The 18,243-nt window shown below is 39.0% G+C and overlaps 1 protein-coding gene across 7 annotated transcripts in view; it reads right to left on the bottom strand.

Annotated features, from left to right (window-relative positions):
• PHACTR1 (phosphatase and actin regulator 1) overlaps positions 1–18,243 on the bottom strand; it is a 301,932-nt gene that overhangs the window by 68,754 nt on the left and 214,935 nt on the right. For all 7 annotated transcript variants that reach the window (XM_077180743.1, XM_077180731.1, XM_054643113.2 and 4 more), the window contains 2 exons: positions 6,913–6,993; positions 57–236 (listed from right to left, as the gene is read on the bottom strand). In XM_077180743.1, the coding sequence (XP_077036858.1) occupies positions 57–236; positions 6,913–6,993 (261 nt within the window). The remainder of the gene's footprint in view (positions 1–56; positions 237–6,912; positions 6,994–18,243) is intronic.

An 18,243-nucleotide genomic window follows, 5' to 3' on the forward strand; every position in this document is an offset into this window, starting at 1 on the left:
AAAACTTGTTTCAAACAGCTTAGAGTATCTACACCATAACATAAATGAGACGTTACCTGTCCCATCCATGATCTCTGTGGTTGGGAGCACCTCATATGAGCAGGGTTCCACAGATGCTGGGACTGACTCCAGTTCTGCTAGGGCTGGCAGGGACACCTGGCTGGAGCTCAGCCCAGAGCCCAGAGGCTGTCCATTCTCCAAAGCTCCTTCTTCATTTGGTATGGAAAGTTCCCCATCTGTTAATAGTTGGAGGAAAGAAGAATGACAAAAAAAGAGACATAAATAAAATGCAGACAGAATTTTAAATTAAATCTATTTCCATTTAGATTATTTTCAAATGAGGAACTTGGACTGAGATCTTCTATATACACATGCACTGGGTTTACATGGAAAAGTTTTGATAATAGGGGGTCTACATGGGTGACTTCTGTGAGTAGCTGCCAGAAGTTTCTCCCATGTCTGATGGAACCAGTTCCAAGCTGGACCCACTGCTGGCCAAGGCTGAGCCTATCAGTGATGGTGGTAGCACTCTGGGGTAACATATAATTTAAGTCAAATATCTGTATTCATCTTTTGCTCTACCCTGGAATGGTCATTATGAACCGTGGTCTAAGTTGGTTGATTCCTGACCATCCTTGACCCACATAGACATGCAGTCTCATCCAATGCCAAAAAAAATCTGTTTTCCCTCTCTTTGTTGAATCTGGGAAGTCAGGAATGACAGTAGGCTGGAACGAAAGAATATTAATACATACTATATATAATATTTTAATATTAATAACAATAATTATTAGCTTTCCCCATGCCAACTTTTATGCTATAAGGACACAAAATCACAGGGATATGTCCCTATTTTACATACAAATAACCACATTTTATGTAAGGAAGAGAATATTTTTTATATTTGCCTGATGTAAAGTCTTGATACTGGGGTATATCAGATTCCATTTAGAAAGCCTGTTTTTATAGTTACTAATAATATCTCCTCTATCTGAGCAAAATTTCTGTGACAGCAGCTGGCATTTTCGTTCCTATCAAATATCACTTCACATTAGAAATAATAAAGAGCAGAAGAAAGGATTCAGATTATTCTCCATAGTGTCAACCTGTATGATTTTTATCTCTGAACTTGTTAAGCACAGCACTCTGGTACCTGGAGGCAGTGACTACATGGACATCACAATTAGAGTTGTATAAAGCAAAGTGTTCAGCCCCTATGGTTACAAATAGAAGCCTGAAAATATAACTGAAATGTGACTGTAAAATTAAAAACCAGCAGGCAAATATGCAGAACTTGATTTTACTAACTATTTAAATTACTTCTAAAAATGAAACTCAGGATTTCAGAATATGCTTTTAGATTTTTGGGCACCACTGATTAGCTATATGTAGCTCAATGTATTGAGTGGAGATGTACATCAGTCAAATAAGTGCACATTTTCCCCTCATAGGGCTAACAAATCACTTTGGAAAACAATACTGAAAAGATAAAAAACTCTCATTTTGGTGCTAGTATACGGCAATTAACAAGTCTGAAAATACATTAGCTGATAACTATTCAGAATAATGTTTCTGCCATTTAAAGCTTCTCTACAGCAAGTGAAGATGGTCTCCTGTTTATTTTGGAATTATTATGAATACCGAGGTCTTGACTTTCTTGGTTTTGTTGGAGGCTTTTTGGAGACCCAGAGAGCTATTATGGTAGTGCAGTCACATCATACTAGACTGAAACCTGACCCATGACTTTGAGAGATCAACTGAGCTGGCTAAAAGGTGGCAATATGAATTAAAGCTATAGGCTTGGGCCAAGTGTTTGTAGCACAAGCTCCTTTCTAACTGCTGTGCCCATTCTATTCAAAGCTGTTTACTTTCCTAGGCAGCAAAAATAAAAAAAAAAATCAGCCAGTATTAAGCTGAACATTTTTTGACTTAGCTATTTGGGTAGAAATGCTATGTACTCTGTGCTGGCTCTGTCTCCCTTTTATAAAGACACACATGTTTACATGTTTGGGATAAGGATTAATGTTCTCTCAGTCACCTGGTTTCATGAAAGAGTGTAACTGTTTCTTATGTAGAGCATCTGCTTCTTGAATGAAAGGCAGCAACTGTGTCCAGCAATATATTAATTAATTCAGTGCATTAATTCAAACTAAATTTGACTGTAACTATGAGAAAAATATGCATGACAAACCCAGTAATGTTTGCATTTTGGAGGGATGACTACACATTCTTCATGAAGTGAGATGCCTATTGTAATATGCTGAGCACCTTGAAATCCTACTGTCTTAAGTGTGCTATGTACTTCTCAAGGTATATTAGCATGATTTGGAAAAACATCATTTGAATGACCCATAAAGACTTACAACTGCAGAAAAAGTAAAATGTAAGATAAAATTTTGGCTTTTACCTTCTGTCATAATACTAAAGCATGGCATCTTTCTGTACTGACAGCATAACCTTTTTTAATCCTACATCTGAATAGCTTTAATCTTGATTTAGAGTCTAAAGCTTGTCCTTGGATTTGAATGAAATCATCAGACATGGCACAGAATCATGATTGAAATATACACCCTAAATCAGGTATTGCTTAAAGAAGAGCTACCTGGAGAGTTGCTCAAGTACAGCAAACAGATCAAAGATGCGGGAAAAAAAATTGTAGAGGAAAGAGTATCTCAGTGTGAATTAATCCTGCATCAGAGATATGCTTGACAACCAGATAAAAAAGGCAAATTACTTATTATTTTTAGAGTATTAAAGCTATTCAAGCTGGATATACATATGAAAAGAATCCTGGTAATGCAATTATTACATATACATGGATGAACTTATCTGTTTTCAGGACCTGGCTATGAGTTTAAAGTTAACATTGCACAGTGATAACATATGTAATCTTTTGTTCTCAGACTTGCTAAATCCTTTGCTGTTTTCACAGTGTCTGGTGCTACTTAGTGGAAAATGACTAAGTCCAGGTGCTTTAACAACATCGGCTGTGCGTGAAACTGGACGGGTCCATGAGGGAGTAGCTTGACCTCTGCAGCAAGAGAGCACATGAAGGCTGCTCTTCTCTTACTCAGGAGACTCTGCACACCTGAAGTCACTGAAAAAACAGGATCTCAGAGGAAACTCTCTTATGCAAAGGACTCTGCCCAGACACTTTGATTCATCTCAGCATGTGAAAGCACAGCATGGGACAAAGGCCCAGAGATACACAGATGATGTCTTCAAAACCTGTGGCTTCTAAGCGTGGTTTGTACTCCTGAACACACTTGCATTTTCCACTCTCAGGTACTTCTAAAACATTGCCTGGTGTGAAGCAGCCCACAGTGCATCACACTGACTGGCACAAACCAGTCCTGTGGTGTTCCCCCTTTTGTAGCTCTGCCTACCCTCTCACTGTGTCTTTTAATCTGAACTACCTTGGACTACAGAACTTTTTGCAGATCTGAAAAGTGCCATGCTCATGCATTCCTTCTACAGAAGACTGGCTATGGAAGTCAAAATTGACAAGTTGAAGTCCTGGATTAATTTTTTGATTGGGTTATCTCCTTCAGTACTTGTCTGCTCTCCAGTAGACTGTCCAAGCAAGAAATTCTTGATGACAAAGACTAGGAAGGGCCGAGTAAAATTCATTGTCATTCTCTGCCATGACTCCAGGGGTGGGAAATGGAAAATTGGGTGTTCTTGCATGTCGTCAAGACCTGCCCCTGGAACTGTTTCCTAGCCTTGGTGGCTACCTTAGAACAGTAGCTGGGATCCTGCACAACTTCAGCGCCTAAGCAGACCCCTGATTTTGTGGGATCCCATGGAGTTTGAGACAGGCTTCTTCTGGAGGAGTTCAAAACTTTTCAACTTCACTGCAGCACAACTGGCTCTCCAGTGGCTGCCATGCCTTCCTACTGCTTTACCAAAGCCACTTCTTCAAGTTTGTTCTCACATATTGTCACAAAATCTGCTTTAGTGCATAAGTACAACATATCCAAATCCTGTCAGGACTTAGGCTACCTGAAATTTAAGTCTAAATCCATAATTTCAATTAGCTAGAGCATATTAAAATACAAGAATATAAAAGATGAAGACTGCCCATGTTTCCTTGGAAAACCATTGCACCATTGCCTTTGGCGTAAGTAATTGGTGCATATTCATATTCAGAAATTTCTCACTACAGGCAATCTCATCTACATTCAGAAAGAAGAAGAGGTATCAAAATACTACAAGCAGATTTAGTTCTTTGACCAGCAGTATGAAACAGTGGGCAATTCTAATGACAGATGTTTTTGGGACAGTTACATCTTCATGTGGAAATCAAGATCTGCTCCTATGTGTAGGAGCGATGGCAAAAATATGAGTTCTTCTAAATGTTGAGGTATGTTCTGTGATGCAGGTGGAAGAGGTGTTTTTAACCTCTCAGGACTATGTGCCCACAAATTATAAGAACAACAGGAGCTTAATCAGATACTTCTTCAACTTACTATTTTCCGAAAGTACAGAGTATTTGAAAAAATTATAGCCTTTGCCTACATTTTCAGAATACTCAAGTCACAGAGCCCTGTGGACATGGAAGATAACAGATACTGATTCTGTCATGAGTTTGGTCCTTAGCAAGGAAAGAGCTCTCTGCAGTTCAGTCAGGAGCAGCTTCAGGTGACTAATTTAAGCGTGGGGGGTCACTGAAATGATAACAGCATTTCTTGTTTTCCAAATGTAGCAGCTGAACTGCAGTGACTCTCCTATGTGTGACTACTGTGACTTACTGCACTCTGATAATTTTCACCTGCTGGGTGATATGAAGTCCTCTGAAAAGCCAGCAAATCCTGAAGCAAACAGGTCAGAGTGTCACTTTAAACAGCAGGCAAACAAACCAGCTAATTATGCTTTTCTTCAAGGTAGAAGATATGACAAAACCAACACTAAACACAAGGCAAAAATTCTTGGTTTTGGGTCAGTCTGCACTGTTTCCTTTCATCAGTATGGGTTTTTAAAGAAAGGAAAAGACAAAGTTACTGACAGACCTGCTTTGCCCACCTCTTAGGAAAGGGAGACAAAGAGATTTACACCCATTGTCTGTGCGAGATGCCTCTTGGCATGGAAGGTGCTACCACAATCAAATAAAGCATTCTGCTAGGAAATGCTAAAGGTCTGTTGTTTTCTTGAAGGATTAGAGGTTACCTAAAAAGAATTACAAAGAAAATGTAACTTTCACTTAAGGTTGTCAATGAAATAAATCCTTCATTAGAATTACTCTCAGATTATTACACCACTGAAGGAAATAATGCTTTTGCTCTACACATCTTGCCTTGTTCACATCCTTGTATCATCATAGCTGTTTGAGTACTACTGCTATTCTTGTGTATTACCACTTTCTTCTCTGCCCTACCTCTTTCTTTTCATATCAGCTTTGTAAAGGTGAAAAATTACTATAAAGAGGAAATAATTTCTTTCTCTCAAATACCTACAGACAACTTAGAATCTGCTTCACAAGATGACACAGAAGTTTACAACCTACATCATTATTTGATCAATAGGAAAAAAACCTGTAGTGCTTTGGTAGCAATAGAAGAGGAATCTCCCCAAGTTTCAACATGGAAGGTGGAGTCAGACTTCACAGAAAAGGTTTTGCCTGGGGAGGCCTTTCAGTTAATGTAGGGATGGTTCAGAGGGTGGCTACATGTGGGATGTGAGGCAGGGATGAAGGAGATCACACCTGGGACAGAAGTGTGACTGAAGGCTGCCTTCTGAGCTGGCTAAAGCACTGATCCCTTGGTGTGACAGCCTGGACCATGCCTCACTGGCTGCGGTCTGATCTGAGTCACACTAAAAAACATGGACAGCACAAAGCAGTGAGAAGGGCAAATCTATTGACAGGACTTGTTTTTACTCTCAAGTTGCATCTAGGATGGTATATAAGCCAGCAGGTCATAGAGAGATACTACTACATATAACTGGTAGAAACTGTAAAATTTAATGATAAGCACATTTTTGCTGCTGATTGTTTTTAACTTAAAAAAATTAGCAGCCTGGGTTACTAAATTTTTAAATTCCTAATAAGCTAGAGTAAAAGAAGGTAGCAGATTTAAATAGTCCTGAATTTATGGAGTAGGCTATACTTCTAATATCTATGAAAACTTCTAATTTCTATTGATTTCTACAAGATTTTGTACTGCTCTTGTCAAAAACCTTTAGACTTCGAATTAATGAGGCTTTAAAGCATAGGCATAAATTCTATTGTGATTAAGAAGTAACTTTATTATGTTTTTATATCATTTGTTGAATTAATTACCTTAGTAATTGACAAGGGAAGCAGCAAAACAAATAGAAGACGCACTCAAATACTGACATGTATGTAACAGATGCCAACTATGTATTGTGTTACCAGTGTAAAACAATGATGTTTGTAAAACAATGGCATTTTGCAGAAACAAGGCACTCAACAAATTAATTATCCTGAGCAAGGAATTATTATCTCTTCTGAGCTGTTTCAAGGGAAAGTATATTGTTCTGTGCTCATCAGAATCCAAGACCTTTAAATGTTTCCCTTTTCCACAACAGTTAATCCCAAAGTGACTCAACCAGACATTGGCAACACACAGAGACATGAACCCACTACATCTCTCCACAGCCTGGATGCTTTGCTCTTTTGCAGTCAGTGACTACTGCCTATTGCTGTGATTTTTATTTCTATTGCTTTACATTTCTGATTAGTTTTAATTTTTATTTGCTAACTAACTACCACACGTATTCAACAGAGAGGGCCAGACCACGGCAAAGTCAAGAGAAGTGTTTAGAGATCTTATTTTGCACAGTCTTGCAATTCAGAACTCTCTATTCCCGGTTCCTAGTGTTACAATTATGCAATGTCTGGCCACAAAGCTATATGGGGTGTCAGTTTACTGTTGTGAAAAGAAGAACACTTACCTTTATCAAAAATTTCTTTCAGCACTCCTCGTTTTATAAGCTCCTCTCTGCTTTGCCTCATTGACATTTTTCTTTCCAAAGCTGTAACAAAGGATAAGGGTCAATATAAATAGAAAAGAAGGGAAATTATTGTTTTAAAAGGCTCTATGCCTTTTAAAGGCATTTAAAAATGCTCTTTCTCCTCTTCAAGTCAGCGCAGTTTAACATCCCGAAATAAAGGCTACTGGTAGTCCAGAGAATCTGTCTGCTACTGCAGTGTGGCTGTTATTGAGAGAAATGGTGGTAGACTGACTGATTTGAGGGCAAGTCTGCACAGCCATTGCTTGGTTTTGACACATAAGCCAAACATTTCTGATTTCTGTGGAGAATTAGAGACAGCAAAGGGAGAAAAGGGAGATTATTGCAGGAGCTGGAGAGGGAAAGGTAAGAAAGAAGGTGTTATAAATGATCAAATCGGTAGCCAAATTCATAAAAAAAATTTAAGAAAGATTTATTAGATTGATAACAAAAAAATAGAATTTCGAAAGACCACCACAGCCAGGACAGTGTCAGCCCTGGGTGCAGGTGCTGGGTGAACCGAGCTCTGACTGACAAGTGTCAGCGTCTCCCCAGTGGTTCACCCCGACTGCTTCAAGCAGTCAGCTTATATACAGTCTATTCTGCCTGAGGATGGGATGACCGAACTTTCTTTGTGTCTCTTCACATGTAGAACTGGGGCCATACATGTGCAGGAATAGTCAAAGGTAGGTCCAGGTGTCCAGACGGATGTCTGAGCACCTCGGCAGAGCCTGTATTCATATGTAGCAGAGTGACACCGGTGGTTCTTGAGTACAGTAGATGTAATCTTCCCAGGTGCAGGTCCCGTGCGATTCAGACATTCCACGGAAACTAGCAATCATGGCCCAGGAAGGTTTCTTTCATACGTTAACAGACGTTAACAGACTTGACATTATCTTAATTGAATAAAAATGAGACTCTGCTCCCAGCCAGGGTGATCACAGACATACCTTAGATTCTACAATATTTTATACACATATATAGCATGAATTATCTCTACCATATACTACAAAAGCAACACAAAGGCTCAAACCAAGGAAAGATGTGGCCACAGAACATGGCCACAGACTGTGTCCAGGCTGTGGAAGAGAATGAAAGCCAAGGATTCTTTGCCACTTGTTCCAGTGAGGGCAGGTTATGATGTCTGGGACATTGCAAAAAATGAGCTGTTTAATAGAGCCTTCTCTTCCCTGGAGGAGTGTTTTCCCCTAAAGAGATGTAAAGGAGGGAAACTCCAAGAGAGCCACTGCAATTTACGCCAGATCTGAACAGCTCAAGTTCTGTATTGGCTGCTTGAAGGCTACAGTCACTGAGGCAGCAAAACAACAGATAGAAAATACATGTTTCTTTAGCACAGGAGTAATTAAAACAATGTCCAATTAACCAAAACACCACAAAGGACACACACAGGCAAAGAGCTGAAAGCCAGCAAGCTGGGGGCTCAAGAAGTTATGTGAAGGAGTGGCTGCGACTGAACCAGCTCTGTGAGAAACATGCCTGTGCCTGCCAAAAAAGAGGCACAGTCAAGGGCAAATGGCTTCTGCCATATGCTCCTCTAGCAGACCCAGCACTGATGCACACACACACAAATGAACTGGGACTTAGCATCCTCAGCCTGCCCAAGGCAGATTTAAAGCAAAAGAGGCTTGGAAACCCCCTCTTCTCCCCTGAAAACAGGAGGGTGCAACCTTTCTTGGTACTGCTGTGTGATGACTCTTCCCACAGGGACCCATATATCTGGTGAATTAGCTATGCTTATACTGGCACACTGGGCTTATTGCAACTTATTTGTTGCCAGATACTTAGGGCTAATATGAACAAGGCCAGCTCTGCTTCACTTTTCTCCATAGGATAAATACAGGCTTCCCTGTTTTTAAAATCAGTTTTGAGCATGTATTCTTCAGGACAAAGATGACCAATATATACAGTCAGAAGCTAGTTAAAAACCCTGGTCTCCCCAGGGAGAGACACACTCTCTGAACTTCAGCATGGATGAGAATTAAAGGCAGGTCCTTTTGCTGAAGCACCAGACCCCATACCCATTACTCAGCCACATGGTGCAGTTTGATTTTGGAGGTTGTTAACCTAACAGCCACAGCATTTTCTAGAGTGCTTTACACCCATTTGAAGAAGTGCTTTAGGCACCTCAACTGACTTGCAATGAAACACTGGTTTCTAAGTTTTTAATACGCTTTTGAAAAGAAAGGCTCAACTATAAAACTCTGGAGTCATCCTGCAGACTGCTCTCCAAGCTGCCTTTTCCCTGTGCTGAAAGGGTCTTGTTCTGGTGCAGCATTTAAAGCTTTTTTCTCTTCCTCCTTAAGAATAGCTGCTCTCAGACCTTCCAAGAAGAGCCAGAACAAGCTGCAACTAACTCCTGAGCCTTCTCCCACCAAAGAAATTGTTAAAACTGACTGAGTTTAAAGAGCAACTTAGTGGCACCCAGCACCTTTTCCAATAGGTCTCAAAAAGTGTAATTTTCTGTTAGAATAAGCAGCAAACTGAACTTGCTCTTCAGTGGGAAGCCAAGCTGGGTGAATCAGCAGCAAAGCAGCAGTTTCTGCATATAGACAGGAGTACCGCACACAGAACAAAGACACAGGCAAATGCTATTTCTGTACTCTATCTGACCATAGATAGCTAAGTAACAGATCCACATTTTACACACAAATTCACTGGCATCCACCTGGGTGCCCTGTCCTCCTCCCCAGCCAAGAGCTGGTTATGCAAGGCAGCAGCATAGGACTTCATGGCTAGGAGGTCCCACCTCATTATCATAGTACTGGTAAGAAACACAGTCATTTTGCATTCAAAGACAGAATATATATATATATTTTGAAGACTATATGTATAAATTTCTGAATAATAATAAATATATACATTTCTCAGATATTCCCTATTGTAATCTGCTTGTTTTCAAGAATGAAAAAACCTACAACCCTCGAGCTGAAGCTCAGACAAAACCAATTTTTTCAGTTTCTAAATCCTTTCTAAGTAGGTACAGGACTTATAGTATTAATTATTTTCCTACTAAGCCAGTTTAATTAATAAGATATTTAGAGAAAGGGCATGCTGGGCTAAGACCAGCACTGAATGATAACAGATGTTATACTAAAACTGTGGAACATGCTGCCTTTCTTCAATTCAAATCTTCCTCACAAACAAGTGTTGTACATTTAAGTGCATAACCTGCTATGCTATTGCTGATCAGATGGGAAAAAAATATAAGCATTTAGACGCAGAACTCATTAGGGTCTAACACCCTGAACAATGAAATGCTTTACTTGGTCTGGATTTCTCTGACTAAGATTGCCAGTTCTTTTATGAAGGATTTTCTTTTCAAGCAGAAAGTACAAAATAAATTCATTCACTGAGAAGGAATCCATTCACAGCAGAGGATAAATGTAAACCTTTCAATTAATCCTTGATTCATGAAAACCGTGTAAATTCTGTGATGGGAAAAAATGAATAATAATTAATATTTAAGAAAAGATGCATTACTTCATTAGTGTTTTTCCTTGGTGATTAACCTCATTTTTTTTCATTTGTACAACCTTCCAGGAGATTAGAAATAAGCATTAAGCCCTCTTTATGGGATCTACTTATTCCAGAAACTATTATTGTAACAAATTCGTCCACTCTACAAGAAACTCTCAGTTACTAGTTTAGAGAAACGAGCCTATGTGTACTTAATGGTAGAAGCGTACAGATTTTGCCAGTGTGCTCTGCAGTATGCTGTTTCTTTTATGCTTTGATGAAGAAACAGTGGGAAATGTTTTTATTAATGTTTCTGAGCTGGTATTTTTGAACTCGTCCCTCAGGAGCAGCCCCCCTCTGCTGTTCAAGCAGAGTTTTTCTCTGTGGCAGACCCATTAAGATCAGTAAAGCCTTGACAGGGTCAGGAGAAGTTCCTGCCCCTCCATTTTGAAAATCAAACACAGTTTTGTCTTCATCCCTTTAACAGGATGCTGTGCTCTGTGGTGGCAGTGCTTGTGAGCTGCTCCTCCAGCTGAGCAGGCGAAGCTCCGCACTGCCGCTGAGCCAGGCGCTCCTGCTGCTCCATTAACCAGCCAGAGCGGCATTTATGCTGCCAGGACACACAGACTTCCTGTCCTCCCAGCCTTCCCTCCAAGGCTAAAACATCTCAGATGAACTAGTCCAACCTGCATCTATATGACACAATAATGAATTAATAATAAATATTATTATACAAGATAATGATAAAGTGTCCTCCTTTGCAGCAATTGTCATGTTGCTGCTTAAACAAAGGGTGGACTAAATAAACAAGGCCTGCCCATCTGACAACTGAAACAAAATCCCAGTCTGTGCTGGCCAGTTGGATCTTAACCTTGCTTTTTTCGGAGGTTGTCCTTGGCTTTTGTTTTAAAAAGCATTGGGGGATGCTTTGCATGAATTCTTCCTTTCAAAGGCCACTATAATTTTCATGATGATTTTAGAAAGCAAAGGTTGTTATAGTATGAAGCTGAGAGCAGAAGCTTTCTGGTGCATCAATTATACTTGCCTTCAATAGGAATCTGCTTTGCTAATAATTCAGATCTGAATAATTAGAAACAAGCAAACCAATTGCTTTGCACAATGTTTAGATAAACAACCATCACTGTTTTCTTTAGATTTATAAGGAAGAAGAGATTTTCAAATGTGATGGATTATGTATTTAAAAATGTTACACCATCTTGAAATTTTCACAACTATGTAGACTTGGCAATCAAATGGAGCAGGATTCAGCTGATACAAATTTTTATAGGGTGGGCTTCTGCCTCTGACTTGGTCTCCTCATATATTAAGAGCAAGTCTTGGGCATGATTAACCTCAGACTAATGTAAGAATCTAAACAAGATTGAGCTGCACCTTGGAAGTGCCTGTTAGGCTTCACTGACTGTAAAGGAAGCTAAGGGTGAGTAACTGAGATAAAGATGCATAAAAATACAGCTGAATATACTCCTGAAATCAAAATTGACTGAAGAGAGTAGTTTTAAGAAAAGAAACGCTGCTACTACAGGTGCAAGTCTTAAACATCACTGAAGAAAATGTAGATGTATCAGCTCACTGAGAGCTCCATTAATTTTGGGGTTGTTTTAATAGCTGTGGCATGACACTCAGCACTGTTGCTGTGAGCTTGGGGTATGACCAATACCAAAAAATAGCTTGGTTGAAACAAACTGTATTGCTCTGCTCATTGCTAAATATTAATTTTCCTTTGCTTCAAACATGCATAGGTCTCTTAAAGCCTGAGGAAAGTAAAACTATTCCAACAGATTTCTGAATCTTTGAGATTTAAAGTTCCTTACAGAAGTTTTGAGCATCTCTAATATCAGCCTAGGTTTTCCTGCAACAGTACCAGCTACAAAACCTAATTCAGACAGATTACTACCAAGAAAAGATTGTGAGCCTCTTTTTGTTTGTGTGTCTGCCCATGACATTCCTTGTTGTGACTGTAGCCTAGCACTCCCATTCTATGAAATAAGTGAACATTTGAAGGAGAAAAATAGGCTGGTATAAAAGGTTAAACTTGATTTTGAAAAGTGTATAGAAGTACCTTTCCAAATCAGCTGACCAAATAAACCCCCTTCAGGATGTGAATCACTTGGAAAACTTCTGTGGCATGTGCTACGAGACAAACTAATAACACAGAAAAACCCCACAGCATTGATGCCACACTAAAGAGTAACTCAAAACATTCTTCAAGCAAACCCAGATCATCATTACAGGAGTGGAAAAGTGAGGTACAGACAAGCTGCAGCAACTTGGCACACCACCTGCTATATCAGTAGCAAAGCATTAACAGCACCTGCTCTGTGACCATGGGCCAACACTCTAGGCTAGGAAATGACCCTTCTAGACTTAAAATTTGCTATTGTCATCAAGGCAAATAAAATAACAGGAAAAAGAGGAAAAAATAAAATTAACATCCCACCCACAATTAATTTTATTTTATTTCATTTCCAGTCTTGCAAATACAACTGGACTTATTTTAGATTGTGACTATGTAAAAGCATAGAGAAAATATCAGGGCATCTTGCTTCCACTCCAATTCAGACCAGCTCAAGACAATGGTCCATTTCCAGTTAGAAGCACTGGACTGAGAACATGATAAATCTTCACTTGTGACAGGTAAGCCTTTGAAATTACACAGTAAAAATATACCCATTCCTTTGAGAGCGCAGGATTAAATCTAAAATTCCTGGTTACTCACTGGAAGACTTTAGGAGGTGAAACAGTTGGCACACCTGGTAACTACAGATAAAAATTCAATCTTTTCTCCCTTACTGATTGAGAAAGAAAAACTGGGAAAGAAATGAAAGCAACCTTAAGAAAATTCTAGACTTGCACTGACCATTACTCATGTAAACTGCCAGAGGACAGACTCGGGAGGAAAGTGGATGGAAAGTCAAATCTGCAAATACAGAACTGCAGAAGCTAATTAAAATACTACAAACCACACTAAGTGAGATCACAATACAGTAACACAATTCAGAAATAGAGCATACAACCAGAAATTCAGCAAACACAAGGAAAGGCAGAGAAATTATATCTGAACAACTCTACCACAATAGTTCTTAATTCTCTCTGAACCAAAGAAATCAGAAACCTAATCCAAGAACAGATGGACTGTATTTTTTTCATACAGAAGGACTTAAAAAAATCAATCAAAGAAGGTGTCTTCGTAGGGAAAGAACTACACTTCAAGTTAGATCCAAAGAAACCCAACATAATGGATTTCACAGGCCAAGCTGAGCAAGCCTGGCAGAAGATGAATGCATGAAAGCAGGAGATAAAACAAGAAATCCTGACAAACATAAAAAAAGCTGTGTGTTCGGGGAAAAAAAAAAAAAAAAACCCTAAGAAAGCAGGTTTGAAAAGAAAACAAGATTGTAGGCACCTTAAGAAAAATGTTACCACCCTCAGCTGCCTAGCTAATAAAGAGCAAAACAGAACTCCACTGTGTCAGCAAACTGTGATAATCTATCAAAAGGATTTTTGAAAGACTTGCATTTTTATACCTTTTGTACATAATTGCTTTTCTAGTCACACTTGAGAAGTTAGGGAGAAATTCAGAAAGTAGATCAGAATATTGAAAAAATGAAGAAAATACATTTCTTCTGTTCTTCCCTCTGAATTGCTGTACAGTGTTTTCATGAGTTCCTAGGCAGTACTAGGTCAAGAACTGGAAAGCTGGGCCAGCAACACGTATTGCTTTCCACAGCTTAATGAAAAAGGAGATTCTGTATCTTAATTAAAGGAATTTGCAACAAGGTAACATAGCATATCTTAATGTACACCTGCTCTGCAAATACCGTGTAAGTGCAGAGTGGAAAGCCATAACCTGGCACTCAGAGACTTCTTAATTTAGGCATCAAAAACATTAGTGAGGGGGTGGTACTGGCTGATTAGAAGGCTTTTGTCCAAGCAAGAAACCTGGCAGACTAGAACAGCCCCTGCTTATGTCCATGCTGCTACTAGCACCCTATGTAGCTATAGCTGTGCTAAAGCTAAATTGATTATAGTGATCACCACCACAGTTCTTACTGCACTGAGGTTATCTCGTAAGCACCAGCAAAAGGTAGGAGATCCATTTACATTTTCACAAATGATGGTTTCCCCTACAGGCTTCCGTGTAACAACATGCAGAGGTTGTAGTATCAAAGAAAAACAAAGAATATGGATTCTACATGTCAAACTTTTGCAACTGGACAAGATGAGTGATGCCATCTGAAAAAGATACATGGCAGCATCAGAAGCAGTTGTACATGCCAAGGAATGGCTGCTTTTTACAAGTGACTCAACTTGGTTTAGGTACCTTGCAGTCTCAGATTTCTCTATGTACAACAGACAAAAACTATGCTAAAAGCAAGTGGGTGAAGAGCTGGGTGAGATATCTGCAAGGTGTTTCCTTTACCCTGAGAAGGTGGTTCTCAGAATGATGATACAGCAGAAGGGATCTGCAGTGCCATCTGTAACAGCAGAAATATCTATTTTCAATATTGCAACATTCTGCAGCATAATAGTTCAAGGGACCTTCCTCAAAGCAAAAACCACAGTGGACATTGCTTCAATAAGAAAATGACTCCTGTGACTCTCTGGAGAGTTCTCTCCATGACAGAGTTTACACATGGCATGTAACTACCCGAGCAAGCTGCTGCTTTTGGATTTGCTTCTGATCAGACAACACTTCCAGATGGCAAAATACAGAGCACAGTTTACATAAAGAAGTCTAGCAAATGTCAGGAAACTGGATTTTCCAGAGTAACTTTTAAAGGTGAAGGAGTCAGCTTTTCTGGGATGGAAAAACAGGGAAAAATTTAGAGATAAAACCAAAACAATGGTAGACTGATGAAAAGAAGGCAGAAAGAATGCTTGGACAGACCCTGGAGATGACAACCAAGCTACTGGCCTGTATTTGGTCCCCTCATTTGCCAGCTGGGAGGATCACCTTGCTAAAAAAAGAGAGAACTGTAGTCAGTAAGACAAGCAGCACAACTGTCTATAGCAACACCAACTGCTGTGTAGTTTTACAGCTTGAGTTCACCTTACAGCTGTAACTCTACAAACATATATTGCCTGGTACCCACTGCCAGACAGATGTGTAAATCCAGTGTTTTACTCCCTAACAACATTCTACTTTGGCTACAATGAAAAAGCCTGCTCTGCTGGATGCTCCTATTTCACCAGAAGGGGATTTGAGATAATTTAAAATATATTCACACATGACTCAAACACTGTTGAAGTAAATTACAGTTTTCCACTTAGATTAGAATAATTAGTACACCGTAGCCTCCCAAACTGACATGCAAAATAGATGGGGACTTGTTTATCTGTATCCACATGTACCCCTACTAAAAATAAATACAAAGCACAGCTTGTGACTAAGAAATACCTACTTAAATCTGAAGTTGGCTTAGCACCGTTTTGAGAGAAATGTTATGAATATTTCATATACTTCTCAGAATCCATCACTACTGTTGTACACCCAAAAAATCTTGACTAAGCACACACAAATTAAAAATGCATTTGTTATTGAAATGAACCGGCATCAACCCTTCAACACAGACCTCTGTTAGGAGCCAAACAGGAAATCATTCATTTAATGCTTGATTATAGGAATGACTGAATCACAAAGCAACAAACACTTCCTCCAAAATAAGAAGATTCTTGAATTGCAGCTGTCACACCATCCAGCAATTATATTTGGATGATATTTCTAGCTTGTGCAATGGCGCTAGCTGGCTGGTACATAATGCTGAAAAAACCCCAAAGTGTCTTTAACGACAGCGTCTTATCTCCCAAAATAGTGCAGTCTGCTTTCTGGCTTGGTAGCTGATAGCAGTTCAAGGTACAGTAAAGGCCCAGCATGCAATTTCAGAATGTTTTACACATTCAGAGTCTTGGTCTGACTTTTTTTGCTTCTTTGGGGTGAAAAGATAACATTCCCAGATGGAGAGAAACTTTCCATTATACATGGCAGTCCTCTGGAATCAACAGACTGAAAAGCGACCAGACTGTGATTTCAGTTGCAGTAACATGAATGCAGAACAGATTCATGAGAATTTGGCATGCACCATCCTGCTTTTAATACTAATTATTCCATTATTTTAATAGGAGATTTTTTTTATAAGGCCACCAATGATGAAATTGTTTTATGCTCCTCTCCAGAAAATGTTGAAGTTTTCTGAGAAAATAACATATTTTTTCCTCTTATTTTACCTTAATGCTTTTTGTGTGTGTGTGCAAAAACATAGTTCTGATGCTTGTCTGGGATGGGGAGACAGAGATGAAGATACGAAATATGTTTATGTTTATGTTTAGATGGTAACAGTTTTGAACTGAAGTACTGATATGAGAACCAAATTTCAAAAATAATAGGCAAGAAGGACAGTGAACTGAAGGAGATATTAATACTCTAGACATTTCTTACAGTGTAATCACGTTATAAATGTAGATAATATTGTCAGTCTCATATCTTAGTACGCCTGTGAAAGTGTCATTGCTTTCAATAACCTAATACAGTTTTTCTGTTCATTGTGTAGAAAACCAAACAGAAAATTGGTAGAATTATAGATGATCTAAGGTAAAAAGCAATGGTACTGAAGAGTAAAGGCCATGGTAAACAAGCCAAATATTTTTCACAGCAGTGCTAAGAAGAGCTTCAGAAGAATTGCACAGTGCAACTCTTCTTTACAAGGAGCTGTGGAAGTCTTTCTAAGTGAAGTGTCACTTGGAGAACTTTTGAAAGAAATCAATAAAATCAGAGCAGCAAACTGCCAAGACCAGACAGTTTTCTTCCTTGAGTTCATCAGGAAATCAAATATGAACAGAGTAAGTGTGATATGTAATCTAGATAAGATAGAAAAGTGGGAGATGGCAAATAGAAGGTTGCTATTCTCTAGAGTCTGAAAGTCATCTTGGAATTACAGACCAGTAAGCCTTGTTCCCATCCACCAGTCTAGGAACAGTTATATAGAATAAAGCTAGACATTGGAGACCTAGAACAGAAGGGAGATGAGAGAAGAATTCTCCTGGGTTTGAAGTCAATGAATTAAGATGTTTGTTCCAAGTTGACCTCTTCAAAGTTCCAAAACTTCTATGCTAAGGTCATTGGAAGAATTAAAATTGCATTAGATAATTAGATGTGATTATCCTCTAATGGAATAGCAACATGTAGAAATCAAAAAGGAATGTCCCATACATAAACAGAGGGATGTCTTACAAAAACACAGTTAAGAAAGGTTGACCATAGGGAGATGACAAAATTTGTTGACTGCAGTCAAAACTAAGGCTGACTGCAAAGAGCTACAAGAATTCATATGATACTAAATGACATGTGACAAAATTCAACATTAATAAGAGCAAAAAATACATTTGAGAAAAGGCAGCCCTAACTGTACACACTTAACAGCTGTATTAGTCATTCCCACTCAGAAGATAATGCTTGGACAACTCCGCAGAGAATAATCTGAAAACATCATACTAGTGCTTGGGGCAGTAAAAAAAGGCAACAGAAATCTGAAATTACTAGGAAATATATACAGCCCCTTTGTGCTAGTGTAATAGTCTACAGCTAACACAAGTTTGGGTATCCATCTTCAGAGAGATACATCAGGACTAAAAAAGTTATGAAAAAATGAAAAAAGAATGGGGTTTGCAGAGAAATAAAGAATAATAGCAAAACCACTTTTTTGTTGGTCATCTCTTCTTTTACAGCAAGGTCCTGGCTCCCCTGATATTCACAAAAATACACAGTAGGTGTCATCTAGG

This window comes from Agelaius phoeniceus, chromosome 1, assembly GCF_051311805.1.
Source record: "Agelaius phoeniceus isolate bAgePho1 chromosome 1, bAgePho1.hap1, whole genome shotgun sequence".
NCBI classification, from domain to species: domain Eukaryota; kingdom Metazoa; phylum Chordata; class Aves; order Passeriformes; family Icteridae; genus Agelaius; species Agelaius phoeniceus.